At 41.9% G+C, this 14,988-nt stretch overlaps 1 protein-coding gene across 2 annotated transcripts in view; it reads right to left on the bottom strand.

The window, feature by feature from the left end:
- The window catches only part of GALK2 (galactokinase 2), a 118,703-nt gene that overhangs the window by 23,785 nt on the left and 79,930 nt on the right, over positions 1-14,988 (bottom strand). For both annotated transcript variants that reach the window (XM_044917858.1, XM_021693811.1), the window contains exons 7-8: positions 13,610-13,762; positions 3,572-3,782 (exon numbers count right to left, since the gene is read on the bottom strand). In XM_044917858.1, coding sequence (XP_044773793.1) covers positions 3,572-3,782; positions 13,610-13,762 — 364 coding nt within the window. The remainder of the gene's footprint in view (positions 1-3,571; positions 3,783-13,609; positions 13,763-14,988) is intronic.

Raw genomic sequence — 14,988 nt, 5'->3', positions numbered from 1 at the left:
AGTGCGTTCTTGAATTGGCCTCCTACCCATTACTTCTCTATATGGATAGAAGAAAATTAATTTAACTCATTTATTCATTCAGCAAACATGTGCTAGTCATTGCAGGAATACAGAGGTGCACGAAACAGGGACCCTGTTGCAAGGATACAAATCCTGGGGGAAGATGGTGCCTGTGGCTCATGTTTAGTTGCTGTGACTCTGTCAGGGTTTATTTCTGGGAAATGCCACTATAGTAACTACTGTATGCAAGTCTCATCGGAGCTGGAAAACTTGTTTCCAGCTTGCTTTCATAGGTGTAGGTCACCAGAGCCCATGGGTCCACTGTTGTCAGGAAGGTAGATGTCCCCTGCCTCCTCTTCCACACCAGGTATGGTCTCCCTGAAGCTAAGGGCTTGGTACGCAAGGATGACCTTCCTAGAGATAGGAAAACACTCATCTTCAACAAAGAGGACCAGAGTGTCTGACAGAGGTCAGTGTTTAGTCTCACTGATCTAACTTTCTACCACACTACGTCCTCTCCTGCCAGCCATGCCCAAATCACAGTAACTCGAGAAACCTGGGGAACTCAAGGGTTTAAAGGTACAGAATATGAAGAGGTGGTCAAGTTCATAGATTCATTCTGGGCCTGTCTCAGTTCAAGATGGCCAAATGTATTTAAGACTACTGCAGGGATCAGCTCCTCCTGAAAACGTACCTTCAGAATTTGTTTCATTTTAGCTCTTTTAACAGTCTCACACAAGAGACTGGATGAATGAAAATTCCAGAATTCTCCTGCTCTTGTGGCTCCAGGGTGGCTCAGGAGCCATTATTAGCCTTGTGGGATAAGGGGGAGGTTCTGAGCTCTAACCTACCCATCAGTGGCACAGTCACTGGTCAGTACATAACACATATCACTGTAACTGTAATCCTGTAACTCTCTGACCTCACTTTCTTCACCTATGAAACGAAGATAACCATGTGACCCAGAGTTGTTGTGAGATTCCAACTATATGATGTGAGTGAAGAGTGATACGTAAACCATAAAGCAAGTAACAAGTTTTTTGTTGCTTTTTTTACTCTAGATGTCTTCCTAAAGAGCAGTCCATGTCAGTGCCCTGTGCTTGCTCAAAGGCCTGATTATTGCTCATGACTTTGGAAATCACAGGATCCAAACAAATTAGTCAGCAACTGGCCAGCACTTTGTCAGCATATGGTCCCAGGCGATTACTAATCTAAGCAATGAGATTCGTTTTCCAGCCCAGCACAGTGCATCTGAGCAGCAGGGCCACCCCTGAGCCAGCTGTATGCGCCCACCTCTCCTCGTTCTGACCATAGCTTCATCTTTTCCCTCTTGGTTCACACCTTAGGAGACAACCCCCCACCTCAAATCAGCCTGGCCCCCGAGCCTCTAGAAACCCACACATCATATCACACCCTTAGACTCTTCCTACCTGTAGGCAAGGCCTCACAAATAACACTTAAATTACTCTTAGCCAGTTCCTAGTGATGGACTGTAGCCATTCTAAACAACGTTTAAAGGATTTAAGGATTTTCTTTTGTGTGTTTAATTTTAATGGCCTCTGAGCATTTCCAAATCTAACTATTAGAAATTTGGAAAGAGAAAACAACAATTGTATGTGTACATGAGCCTTTGGAAGTCTGGCTGGCTTAGCAAAGGCTGCGAGCCATAGTTTGATTGTAAACATCTCTCCTTGCACTGTCACCTCATGGTGCACATCTCCCAAATCACACTCATAACCAGATAAAGAAAGCAACTTTGGCTGAAAGAGAACATTGGATTCCACATCCCTTTGAGAAAGGAATGGCTCTCCCTGATGAGAAAAATTAGTTGTAGTCAACACTAAATATGTTCAAGTGTATGCACCTGAAATGAAGGCAGAGGCACCCTCCAGAGTCCTCTGCTGGGGGCATATGACATCTCTGCACCCCCTCATATAATCTAAGTGCAGCACCATATTTAGTAAGAATCTCATCTTCTAAAGGGTTAAGAGAAACGTTTGCTTAAGTTCTTGGACCAACCAAAGCACAAACTCAGAAGGAACAAGGAAAAGATACAATAGGATCTTGATCCCTAAAGTGAAAGCTGAGTGCCAAGAGAATTCAGCTGGAAATTTGGCTGAAGTTAGATGGCTAGATTCAGAAAGTATATCAAGTGACACTAATCTAGGAGATTCTAGAACCCCACAGACTGATTTATGTTCATAGTTGTTTTTGGTGTTTTTTTTAACTTACTAATTCCAATAGCAAAAGAGGAAGAAACCCTTTGAGGATGGCAGAATTACAAAATGGATTCATTCATTCAACATAGATTTATTGAGTACAAATAAAACTTAAGTAAATTATAGAAAGCATTGCAAGTGGGCCAGTAGGGTAGTTATTTTAGATGAAGGGGTAAGATGAAGCATGCATCGTTTTTATAAAAATAATGAAATCATTATTCTTTGGGGGAAAAACCTTAAATATATACATAAACAGCAATGCATGTACTGTGATAAGGAAAGTATCTTTTGTGTTTTCCAAGGTTTTCTGGTAAGTTAACTTGTTTTTTTTAATGCTAAACAAAAAAAATGAGAGGTTGGAAAGATGGGCAGATGCAGAGAAAAAGGAACATGGATACAGAGAAAGGGAACAAGCTGTGGATTGAGATGGATATGGAAAAGATAAGAATTATATTGAGCTTTTAAGATAGACAGGAACTGCATTTCAGAAAAGAGGAAAAGGGCACTGATGTTTAGGATTAAAGGTCCAGAGGCAAGACCAAGATGCAATTAGTAAGTGGAATGGTTCAGCCCAGACGACACTGTCCAAGTGGACATGTATGGACTCAAAAGGGAGCCAGGACAGCACAGAGTTAGGCCAAACTGAGGAGAAAGTTAACACCCACGTTAAGCAGCTTAGGCAATGCACTGAACTGAAACGGGGCCCTGAGGCTGGCCTTCACAAGCTCCCAACCCAACTCTACCTCCAAAGGCAACTGGATCTTAGCTAGATGTCCCTGCTCCCCAGTGCTGACTGCCCACAGACAGACAACCTTTCCTTCTAAGAAGGGAAGTCACCCCAGGGCCCCATTGCGCACCTCCGCCCTTTACCTTCATCTTAGGGATCTGATGTTACCAGTGTGAAAACAACATTGCTTGAAAGCAGGAGGCAAACAGACACAAGTTTCAAGCTAAGCAGTGAACTTTCTGGTGTTCCGGGGTGGGGGTGGGGGGGGGCCCTCAGCAGTTATAAGCACTGCTCCAACCTAGACCTTTTTGTGTACATCGTATAATAATCAGAAAAATGCATAGAGGAAGAAAAGAGAAACATCTTGAAATAGAAACTTTTCGAGGGCAGGAACCATGCTGCCTCACCAGAATACATATAGCAGATCAGGAAATGTTTGGTGATGAATCAATCAGTGAATTTAATGAAGTCCAGAATCTAGATAATTAAGTTTGCCAAAACATACACATTCTGCAAATACCCTCAAGTATGCTTCAAAATCAGTAAAATTCATGGGGATACTGGAATCTTTCCAGCTGTGAGTAGGGGAACAACCCATGTTCTTCACTTTCTTCTGCAGACTCACCATCTTGAGTTTTTGGACTCAGAATTTGGGTTTGAAGCTCCTGTAGGCTAATTCCCAGACACTTGCAGACCTCCTCAGGGCTATAGGGTTCGGGGTGAAGGGCATCCTCTGTGATCCCCAGCATTTCTTCCAGACTGACTCCAAGTTTGGCCTGCACCTCCTCTAGTCGCAGTACTTTATCCCACTGCAAGCCTCTGTATTTAGCCAGGAGCTGCAAGTTCAAACCAAGATAATGGTTAGCTTTCATTTCAGAAATCGATATATACTATTTTAATTAGCCAAATTCAACTGTTTTCTTTTTTTCCATTCAACCTATCCACATTTCCCATCATTGCTTGAAAATGTACACTGGGTTCAGATGTTTGGAATTAAAACATGCTCGTGTGACATTCACAGGCTAGTTAAACATTTTTCCTTAAAAAACCTAATATCCCGCTGATTTTTTTTTGCCTGTCACCACCTTCCCTCAGGGCTATTGCTTTGAATGATTTTGTTCTTTTATCCCTATTCAGTTCATCCCTCATACACCGCTCTCTACAAAGTCTATAGAAAACTACCCAATTCTCATGTGACCTGGGTCCTGAGGTGGACACTGTATGGCTGATTTCATTAGAGCACTTCCTATTTACCACATGCCTCTTTGAAAATGGCTAATGAATTTAAGTATCTGGACATTTGGAGTAAAGTCCCAGATTTTAAATGAAAACCTCACTGGTGACCTTATGAGAAACCACTTCATTAGGTTCCTGGTAGAACCAGAGCTGTATGTTTCTTCACCCTCAAGAAAAGAGTTTGGCTTCCAACTGCATCTTGAGGCATCCCTCAGTCTGATGGAGAGGGTTAAGTACAAACAAAACCTTTGTAACCAGGTCCACTCGTGGGAACCTCAATCCGGAATATGTTTCCCTCATTCTCCCCAAACCACTGACTGAGCCTTTCAGAGCAGGTGACCGAAGATATCTCTCATCCTGAGGCCTATAAAATTCATTCCCTGGGTGTGAGGCAGGTGCAGACAGTATAAACAGCAAAAAGAAACAAGCAAAAGAAGGGAAAACTCATCTTCAAGGAAATGTGCATCTGATTTACTCTTCTATTATGCTGATGATTTGATTTTCCTTTCTTTTAGACAGGAAGCAGGGCTTACCAAAAGACCATTGAACTTTGGTTAGGGCCACGCACTTCTGAAGAATGTTAATAACAGAAGTTCTTATATTCATTAATCCTCTTTTTAAAACTCTGGCTTATACATTTGAAAGGAGTTAATGATTTTAAGACAGAACTGGAAAAAGAGAAAAAGAATTATATTTTTCTGTTCAATTATTTCACAGAACATGGTACCATTTTTAAAGCCAGGACTAAAGCTAAGATCTTTCTTCTGACTTTGCTTAGCACACTTAGTTTTTACAAGCAGTGCTAGACTGATACCTCCACAGATTCACTCATTCATTTAATTCATTCATTCATGGTCTATATTCTAACGTATTCCAAAAATAATTTGAGAAAACTTATCAAGACATTACATAAAGCAATATATATTTATTTTATACAGAAAAAGAGCTGAAGTTGATAATCTCCTAGAATGATACTTTCTTGAAACACAGATCCAAATCCAGCTGAAATAAGCAATGAAGCAAACAGAAGTAATTAACAACTGTATAGTGCTGTATGATTTAAAATGTGCTTTTTATTTCTTTTAATCTTCACCAACCTTGTGAGATGGGTATTATTACTCTATTTAAGAGGTAAGAATAGATGACTTGCCCAAAGTCTAGTAAGAAACAGCGCTGGGAATTGAACCCCGGTCCTCTAACTCTTTCTGGCTTCCTCAAGGTCACAATCTCAATGAGTTATGGCTAATATCTATGTGGTGCTGCTCACACTAGTTCAAATTGCCATTCAAGTCCTACCAATGGATTTCTAAGCACAAACTAAGATTTGTGTTAGAAATGAACATTCTAGTGATTTAAAAACAAACACTTTGATAGAAGGGTTCCCTCTAAAAAAAAAAAAGAAGAAGGAAAAACATCAAAGAACTGCCCCCAAGTGATGAGAGTGGGCTCTTCCTCAGAACCTTTTAGTCAAAAACAATCTTCAAGTTTCCATCCCCCCCCCCCCCCCCCCCCCCCGCTCCCCTGAACAAGTACACTGCCTCAGGCACTTGATCCAAGGAACCTGAGCCAGGGATGTGTGAGGAGAAAGTCTGGGAGGGATGCGTGCTGCCTACAAGGTTGTTTTTCAAAGGCAGCCTCCCTGTGTGCTTTCCTCCCACAGACAGAGGCACTAACATACAAAAGCTCTCGTTTGGGCGCCTGGGTGGCTCAGATGGTTAAGCGTCTGCCTTCGGCTCAGGTCATGATCCCAGGGTCCTGGGATCGAGTCCCGCATCAGGCTCCCTGCTCCTTGGGAGCCTGCTTCTCCCTCTGTTTCTCTCTTTCTCTATCATGAATAAATAAATAAAATCTTTAAGAAAAAAAAAAAAAGCTCTCGTTCACTCCAGCAATATCCCAGTTTGTTGTCGGGTCCACTTAGCCCCCAGCTGGAGGGTCCACATAGCCAACTGGTCTGTATTTCAGTGGAGGATGAAATCTACCACACGCCGTCACCGACAGCTGCACGGCCATGAGCCACTGAATAAGAGTGCACTACACTGTGGGAGTAAAATAGGAAAGCTGATTAAGCCCTTTGAAATGTGGCTCAGGAAACAGAAGGATGACTTGCAGATGAGGGAAGTGGGTGGGTAAGATCACTGTCACTCAAAGACAGAACTTCATGAAGGAATTTGCCACTTGAGGCCTTGGTGATTGGCCTACTTCACATTTGTGAAGCAGGGCTATGAGTCAGGGCTATGGGTCATTTCATCACAAGTTCCTCACTTGTAGCAGGGTGGAGAAATAAGAGAAAGCAGTTCTTTATCAACATTCACCAATGCAAATATTAAGTATTCATATCAGATACCACTTCTGGGAGGTTCCTGAACCTGTTCCGTGCCCTGTGGGCAAGAAAGCAGGCAACAAGTGTTTTGTCCACAGACATGGAAAGAGGCAGATAAATAGTGCGAGGATCCTGTCTCAGGTTGGTGTCTCTCAGAAGCAGGCTCTGAGGCAAGAATTTAGGGGGAAGGATGATTCCAAGATGGCGGTAGAGGAGTGGAAAGTAAGACAGCAACAGAAGCCAATGCAAGGTGCAGTGACATGGAGAGGTGAGGCTGGGCCTGCTGGGCCCTCTGGAACCTGTGTGTAAAAACCTTGGATGTGTCCTGCCTGTGGGCAAGCAAGCTGGAATATTTACCACTAACTCTCATCCATCATCTGTTGAGGGCTACTTCCAAGGGTATCAGCTCCCAAGCATTTCCAGGTTGTCTCAGGTGCAAACTCAGAGCTCGGCTGCTGCCAGAAAAAGCCCTCAGTCTGGGAGAGTTGCTGGAGCTCCCAGTAAGGGGATGTGCCAGGAGAGTGCTAAGATACAGACCCTAACTCAGGAGGCCGACTATCAGAATCCACCTCTCTTTGACTTTCACACTGCAGTTAGCAGTATTAACAAAGCAATGGGAAAAGTACCAAGTCTGCTCTTCATCTGGTCAGCAAAGGCTAAAATTTCTAATCCCTTCTCTGAGTTACCTCTAAAAACAACAATTCATTCAACAAGTTGTTTTCCACACAACAAAAGCAGCTATGTTGTTTTTGTTTCTGGTTATATAAGTCACACATGCTTATTTTTAAAATTTCAAAAAGCGCAAACCAGTTCAAAGCACAAAAAAATACAAAGTAAAATAAATCATCTGTAATTACTCCAACAAGATAACCACCAACCACTATTGTGATAACTATACTATTATATATTTATGCCAACTTTCTGCATACCTACACACATATAGTTTGATATAGATGTGATCATACATAGTTGTTTTTATCATGAAGACTTTTTATTTTTTGCTTACCCCCATACCCCCTCCCAACTACATGGAGCTGTTCTCCAGTATTCCATAGTGGCTGGTGACTTCCATGTGCATGTTCTACTCATAACCATCATGAAAACAGTACGATGCTGCCCTTCCCCGATGTTAGGAATCCCCACGGTCTGTGCTCAGCATGCAGGCTACAGGATAAATCTGAAGAAACCTGCACAGCTGTGCATAATAGATCCAGTATAGTTCTCACTGCACCCTCAGCATCCCCAAACATGGTGCTCTGGCTCATCCACGCCTAATTCCCACGGGGCACAATGGAAAGAGCAGGGGTGAAGGCATACCTGGACTCCTGCACTTACTTAAAACAGGTTACCACCTACCCTGGCCTGAAACTCCCAGTATGTAAAATGGCGTACTTAAACTTAATGGCTACTTTACAAGCTACTGTTTGAAGATTCAATAAGATAACAATAAAAATATCTAGCACCTTGCCTGGCTAGAAGAGGCACTTTTGTGAAGGTCAAGTTTCTTCCCTCTCCACATTCTCCTGCCTCTCTAGGTAGCTCTCACCCAACTGACACCTTTTTCTGTGCTTTCAAACATATACAGATGTCTGGTGTCTTAAAATCCTTAATCCTAAAGCTACTGTTCTTTATCTCTCCCACTCTTTCACAACTACCAGTGGCCCATAGTCTAGGCCTTTGGTAGCCACTCTCACTATTGAATGTAGCCTCATGGTCTTTCCTTACCTCCCAATCCACTTCCAAAGCCACTGGAGTTTTCTCAGTCCTTTTAGCCCCTAACAAGTCGGTGGCTTCTGGCACTCTTCAGTACCCACCTTCTTTCAATTCCCTGTTTCATTGCTTCTGTAGCCTTGATTTTTCCTGGTTTCTCTCTCACCTCTCTGGTCCTTACACCATTTCCTTCCATGAATCATTTTTCCCCTTTCATTACCTACTTCTTAACTGAAGTCACCCTCCAAGGTTAACCCCTGGCCTTCTAGTCTTTTCTTGCCACATTTTTTTCCCTCAACAAACTGAACTTAGCTCTTGGTTTCGACTACTGTCTCTAAACACATACATCTGAGGGCCGTTCCCCAAGCCCAGAGCTACATATGAAGGCCAAGGGGCGAGCCTTCAGATGTATTCCTAACCAGGCAGGAGAAAACTCCATGGGGAAACATCACTGCCTCTCACTTTCCAGTCACCTTCCATCCAACCTTCTCTAAACCTACCAGTGGCCGCACTATGCTTTCCACCCCATCATGTCAGCTTGAAACTGCAGCTTACCAACTCAACGGTTTTCCTTCATTGACGCATGCCTGCATGCAATGAGTGTCTGCTGAGTGCCCACCACTCTCCAGGCCCAGGGCACACAACAGTGAGTAAGCACACATGGCTCCTGACCACAGGGAGCTCACAGCCTACCAGAGAAGACAGGTGTTCAATAAGAATTACACAGTAAACAACTTAATCTAGTTGTGATCAATTGCTATCATGGAAAAATACAGGAGGCGGTAAGAGCATATAAAAGGACATTTAACATAACAGGAATGGGGAGGGTAGCCAGGGAAAGCTTCATGGCGAAAGGAGGAAAGACACCCAACCATGGAGAGCTTTATACCTGACTGACCCTTTACTAGGTTCAGTCACAGCTTCTCTCGTATCCCTCCCTTTTTATCCCATCCTCAGTTCTCTTCCACCAAGGCAAAAGTTCCTGCTGCCGGGTTAATACGTCTAATACCTTGCTAACAACATCAAGCAGCCGCCCACTGCTTCCGGAACCAAGCCTGGTTGATCCTTAGTGCAGCACTGACGGCCCTGCCACAACCTGGTTCCACCAAACGCACGGACCCTATCCCCCAATATGCGCTTCCTCTGCCCTGCAGGTTGGACCCACCATTCTGGGAATACTCCGCACTAGAGTCTCGGCACAATGTGCTCTACTGAATCAACAGTGCTGAGTGAAACTGGCCACATTCTTGGGTCTCTGGTTTTCCTCCACTTAAATTCAAGGAAACTGCCAAAGCCCTGACATTATGGCCACTTCTCACGTACTATCACTAGCAGAGAATAAGTTCCATATTGACCATTAAGTGGCAGGAGCTAAAAAAACTGGGTGAGTGATGGCCCCTGAGTAGAGAGGCCCCATAAAGAATCACATTATAGGGCACCTGGGTGGCTCAGTTGGTTAAGCAACTGCCTTCGGCTCGGGTCATGATCCTGGAGTCCCAGGATCGAGTCCCGCATCGGGTTCCCTGCTCGGCAGGGAGTCTGCTTCTCCCCCTGTCCCTCCTCCCTCTCATGCTCTCTGTCTCTCATTCTCTCTCTCTCAAATAAATAAATAAAATCTTTAAAAAAAAAAAAAAGAATCACATTATAAAATTTCCTTGAAGTGCCAAAGGACCACATGAAACTCTCCTTCATTGCTTCACTTATTGCCACAAGGAGCTCAGGGTATGCAAAAGCAATGGAATAATTTCTCTTCCCTTTTTGACTTCCCATAATACTCATTATCAGCATCACATATTTTATCCCCCAATAGAATTAAGGGATACTCTCTTTCATAGACATAAAACATTTCTGGAAAAGTTTAAGCCACTGAATATGTGTAAAGTATGAAAAATTTGTGCTCATTAAAGATTTCTGGCCACTTTGTCAATTTAAGAACATAAAAATGTGCTTTACTTAAAAGTATCACTTACGTAAGTAATAATTATAAATCTCTACTGAGTTTGCTTTGAAATGTTCTCAATTTTAGTTCAAATGGCTTTATAAGACTGACTTTCAATGAATCTGCATCAATTAGTTTTTGAAGCTACTAGAAAGAGAGGAGGAGGGAGAAAGAGAAAGAGGGAGAGAGAAAGGAGATTTGAGGATATAGACGAAACTATCAACATAAAAGCAAAACAAAGAAAAACCATCTTCGTTGGCTCAGTGTACTTCCCTGTGTTAAGTAGATACAAAAGATACTCATTTTCATAAGAGTGGGAAAATTAGTGTCATTCAATACAGTGTTGCTGTGTAGAGCTCCATCTGATCAGTGTCATTTTTTTTTTTTTTTTTAAAGATTTTATTTATTTATTTGAGAGAGAGAGCACACGAGAGTGGGGAGGGTCAGAGGGAGAAGCAGACTCCCCGCCGAGCAGGGAGCCCGATGCGGGACTCGATCCCGGGACTCCAGGATCATGACCTGAGCCGAAGGCAGACGCTTAACGACTGAGCCACCCAGGCGCCCTGATCAGTGTCATTTTTAAAACTATCCTAATTAGTCATTTCTGCCCCGATACTTCATTTTTACTGTCTGAAAACAGACAGTTTGTCCAGATTAAGACAATGTTCCTTACCTTTTTACATGGGACATTTATTTCCCAATTTAATGAGACCATTTCCAAACAAATATTATATTCATTCATATATAGAGAAAAGAATGGAACCATATTGGAAGGAAAATATGCTTAGCAGAATTCCAGCCTATGCTCTTAGGCAAAAGTGTATTCTTTCTTTTTTTTTAATCTTTCTTTCTCTTTCCTTCTTTCTCCATACCCAGCATGGAGCCCATGCGGGGCTTGCACTCACGACCCTGAGATCAAGAGCTGAGCTGAGACCAAAAGCCAGATGCTTAACTGACTGAGCCACCCAGGTACCTCACCTAGGCAAAAGTGTGTTCTTAACATCAAGATCATATTAGCAGTTTTAACTTTTAGTTTTATCTTTATTTATTATAAACTAGTGGTTTGCAGCAACATGAATTAAAAAACATTTTCCATCTTGATAAAGTCTTTCACTTTACTTTCTTCCATATTTTAAAAGACAAATTCAGAGTATGCATCAACTGGGAGGAGTGTGCAGCAAAAAGCAAAATTCAGATGCCAATTTCACTGACCAGAGTACCTCTAAGACTCATATGGAGCTATCAACTCCTGTTCTTGAGGAGGTTCTATAGTGCATTAAGGTTAGATACTGCTCCCAAAAGAGATGCCTTTTTTCCAGTTAACTCTCAGACCATTTCCCCACCCTAACATTTCACTAGAGATTCAGCACCACAACTGCATTCCTCTCTCTACTTGCATTTCAGGAAGACAGTAGTCACAAGGTGAACCCATTTCACATCTCATACTTGTTTGAGCTCACCCGTAGACCTTGTAGAGGATATCTCATTTCATGGTAAGACTTTGAAAACAATGTTGTGTATGCTTGAAGTCTCCTCAGGAAGGCAACACTTACTCATCAATCTCAAAGTAAAGTCAGCACGAATAAGGCCCTCAAACAAATGAGACACTAATTTCTTCCATCTCCTGAAAGAGGAAGCTTGTCCCAAAGGAAAAAACAGTTCACTGAAGCCTTGATATTGAAAAAAGTTTACTGCACTATTTCTCATATATGCACTGATCAGATACTGTCAAGAGTTTAACACTAAAACATTTCTTTTACAAAATTTTTAGAAATTATTTGAATGAGTAAATTCTAATTTTAAACATTTAAATCATGATTTTTAAAAAATGTTAATGTCAAAATTTTCCAGGGGAAAAAAAAAACTTTATTTTTCTGGCTCATCCTATCTCTACTCTCCCTAACTTCACAACTGCGGGGGGGTGGGAGTAGGATGAAGTGGCAAGTCAGTCACAAGGGATAACCCCACACCTTACATATCTCCGGAGTAACCAGTCCAATATACACTTGTACAATATTGTGAAAGTGAGCAAAATAAATATGACAGGGCAGGCAACACAGGGAGTAGTCATTCATTTTTCCAACAAATCTTTATCCTGTGCCTATTTCAGCCCAAGCACTATGCCAGGCATTAGAGATATAAGAGTTAGCAAGATGGACACAGTCCTGGCTCTCAGATAAAACTGAATCAAAAGGAGGAAAGAGACATTAAACAATTGTGATAAGTTCCGTAACTGAGAAGTGCAAGAGCTATAAAATATGAAGGGAGACTTACCTTAGTCTGGGAGTAAGGAGGTCAAGGAAGGCTTCCTAGGGGACATTTAGGCTGAGACTTCAAAGAAGGCTAGGGGAAGAGCATTCTGGGCATGTGCAAAGTCCCTGGGGTGGGAATGAGCATTATGGCTGGAGTGTAATGGGAGTAGGGGATGCTAAGACAGGAAGAGGATGAGGTGCACAGCCATCAGATCTTGCAAGGCTCTCTAAGCAGTGATAAGGACTTTTTACTTTATTCCAATGAAATCAAAAAGTTTTAAAAGGTATTAAGCAGGGGAATTATCTGATCAGATTTAAATTTCTAAACATCATTCTAACTAGGAGAAAGCACAGTGCAGCTCCTAAGCCAGAACCCCCCAGCTCCCAGCCTTAGTTCTCTCTACCTTTCTGGTCATACCATGTACCCTTCTGGATCCTCCACAACATTTCATTTCTGTGTCACTTTTTGGAGCACCTGCTTATATACCACCTGATCACATACTAACCACTTCCTATTTCACATCCTCTAATTTTAACTCTCCACTCTACTCTCTCTATTCTCATGTCTTATATCCTTTTGTATATCTTCATGGTCCTAGGCATATAACAGGTATTCAATGAATACTTCCTAAGTAGATTTAAGGTTTGACTGGCAAGGGTCTTCTAAACTGTGGAACAGAGAATTGCCAAGACTCCCTCCTGGTTTCTGTTTCCTTTGCACACATGTAAAAGTCTTTTGGGCACAGCAGCGTTACATCAAGCCTGTATTTTTGAAGTGACCAGTGATGGCCCACTACAAAAATGGTGCTTCTCAGAAGACCAGCTGTTGAGGCTACCATCACATTTGTCAAAGAAACAAGATCAGTTATGGTCACTTCCCATCAACCACCTCCAACTATCTTTCTCCACCCTTACCTAACCCATGGCCTATGCATCATAGATATAAACTATCCTAGAAGACTCAACTGTGAAGTTCATATAGCTTCCAAATACTTTGAGGTTGCAGGGCACACCTATTGGTCTATTTATCTCCTGAGTTCGGAATCAAATCCAAATTACTCTCTACCCAAAGACCTTCATTTAGAATACTGCTGCAGTCAGAATGATGCCCTAAACTTTAGGGAAAGAGACAAAGTAGCAAAGAAAAAAGAGAAAAAGGACAAGAGAAAGCCTACTCCAAGTTTCACTAGTTTACCAAGTTCATACCTTTGCAGCCAGCCGACACTCCATCACCCTGATGTTGAAATGAGAAGTTGCTGCCTTATTCATTTCCACACAACTGTTGGCAATCACAAATACCGCTCCACTTGGGAGTTTCACATCAGTTGCCCTCAGAGGACTAAATTCTATCAACTTGGCCTATTGGAAGAAAAATGACAGGTGAGATATAATGTATTAGAACTCAGAAAATGTTTAATCATTTACCTTAGCAAAAATTCTTCATAAAAATGTATTCATTCAATTCAAATATTATTTATTGACTTCCAGGCACTGTACTAGGTACTGGAGATACAACAGTGAACAAGACAGACACTGTCCCTGCCCTCATAGAGCTTACTATCTAGCAGGAAAGACAATCAAGTGGACAAATACATTTCTAGGTTGTGTTACAACAGTAGCAAAGCACAGGGTGCTTTATAGGCACATAGTTGAAGCACCTGATCACCTAGTGTAGGCTCCTTTGAGAAAAGGGAAATCTACACTGAGTCTTAAAGGATGAGCAAGAGTAGGGCAGACAGAGGATTTCTTGACCCAAATAGGATATCAAAAAGAGGGAAGAGCATACGCAAGTTCAGAGGCAAAAAAAAAAAAAAAAACCGTGAGGTGTTAATAAAGCTTTGGGTTTTGAAATTTGCCTGGAGCTCAGAGTTTGAGGGTTGAGGGTTGGTGAGAGGGTAGAATGCAGAGGTAAAGCAGGAGCCAGATCATGAAGTGCTTTGTAAGCTCAAAGAATGTGGACTTTGTTCAGACTCTATAGCTAACTTACATTAACATCGGCACTCTTGCCACCATGTCTGCTTGTCAGGTCTCATCCAAAACACCCAGATTATTTTCTTAACATTAAAACACATTTCCTCATGGTTCATGTCTTTGGCTTAGAGGAATCAACAATAAATATTCTTAATAAGAAGAAATCCAGATATTCTTAGAAAATAGCCAAGCTTGTAGGAATCTGATGAAAAACCAAGAAAAGATTTTAAAGAAATGTCCACTTCTATTTTGGAAATGGGTAGTTTATGGGCAACAACCAAAACCTCTACTCTGCCTAAGGGAGTTGATAGCCAAGGGGAAGTGGTATCCAGCTAAAGAATTCATCCCTGGCTTACTGTCAACATTCTTTTCCCACCCCTGAAGCCCCAAAAATGTTGACAGAGAAAAATGATACCAAAGAGTAAATTATAAAAAGAGGGGTTGTGAATATATGTGGTAAGAGAAGTTAACATTTGGGTTTAAAACCAACAAGAGATTATGAAAATGCCATGAGATGAAGTGATTTGGGACAAGAGCAGGAAAGGTGGTCCCAATACTAGGGAGTTGAGAAATCTCATCTTAACAATGGAGAGAAATAGAAAGGGGAAAAGACT

The sequence above is a fragment of the Neomonachus schauinslandi genome, chromosome 9, assembly GCF_002201575.2.
Source record: "Neomonachus schauinslandi chromosome 9, ASM220157v2, whole genome shotgun sequence".
Taxonomy (NCBI): Eukaryota; Metazoa; Chordata; class Mammalia; order Carnivora; family Phocidae; genus Neomonachus; species Neomonachus schauinslandi.
This window is presented reverse-complemented; position numbering and strand designations above follow the sequence as displayed.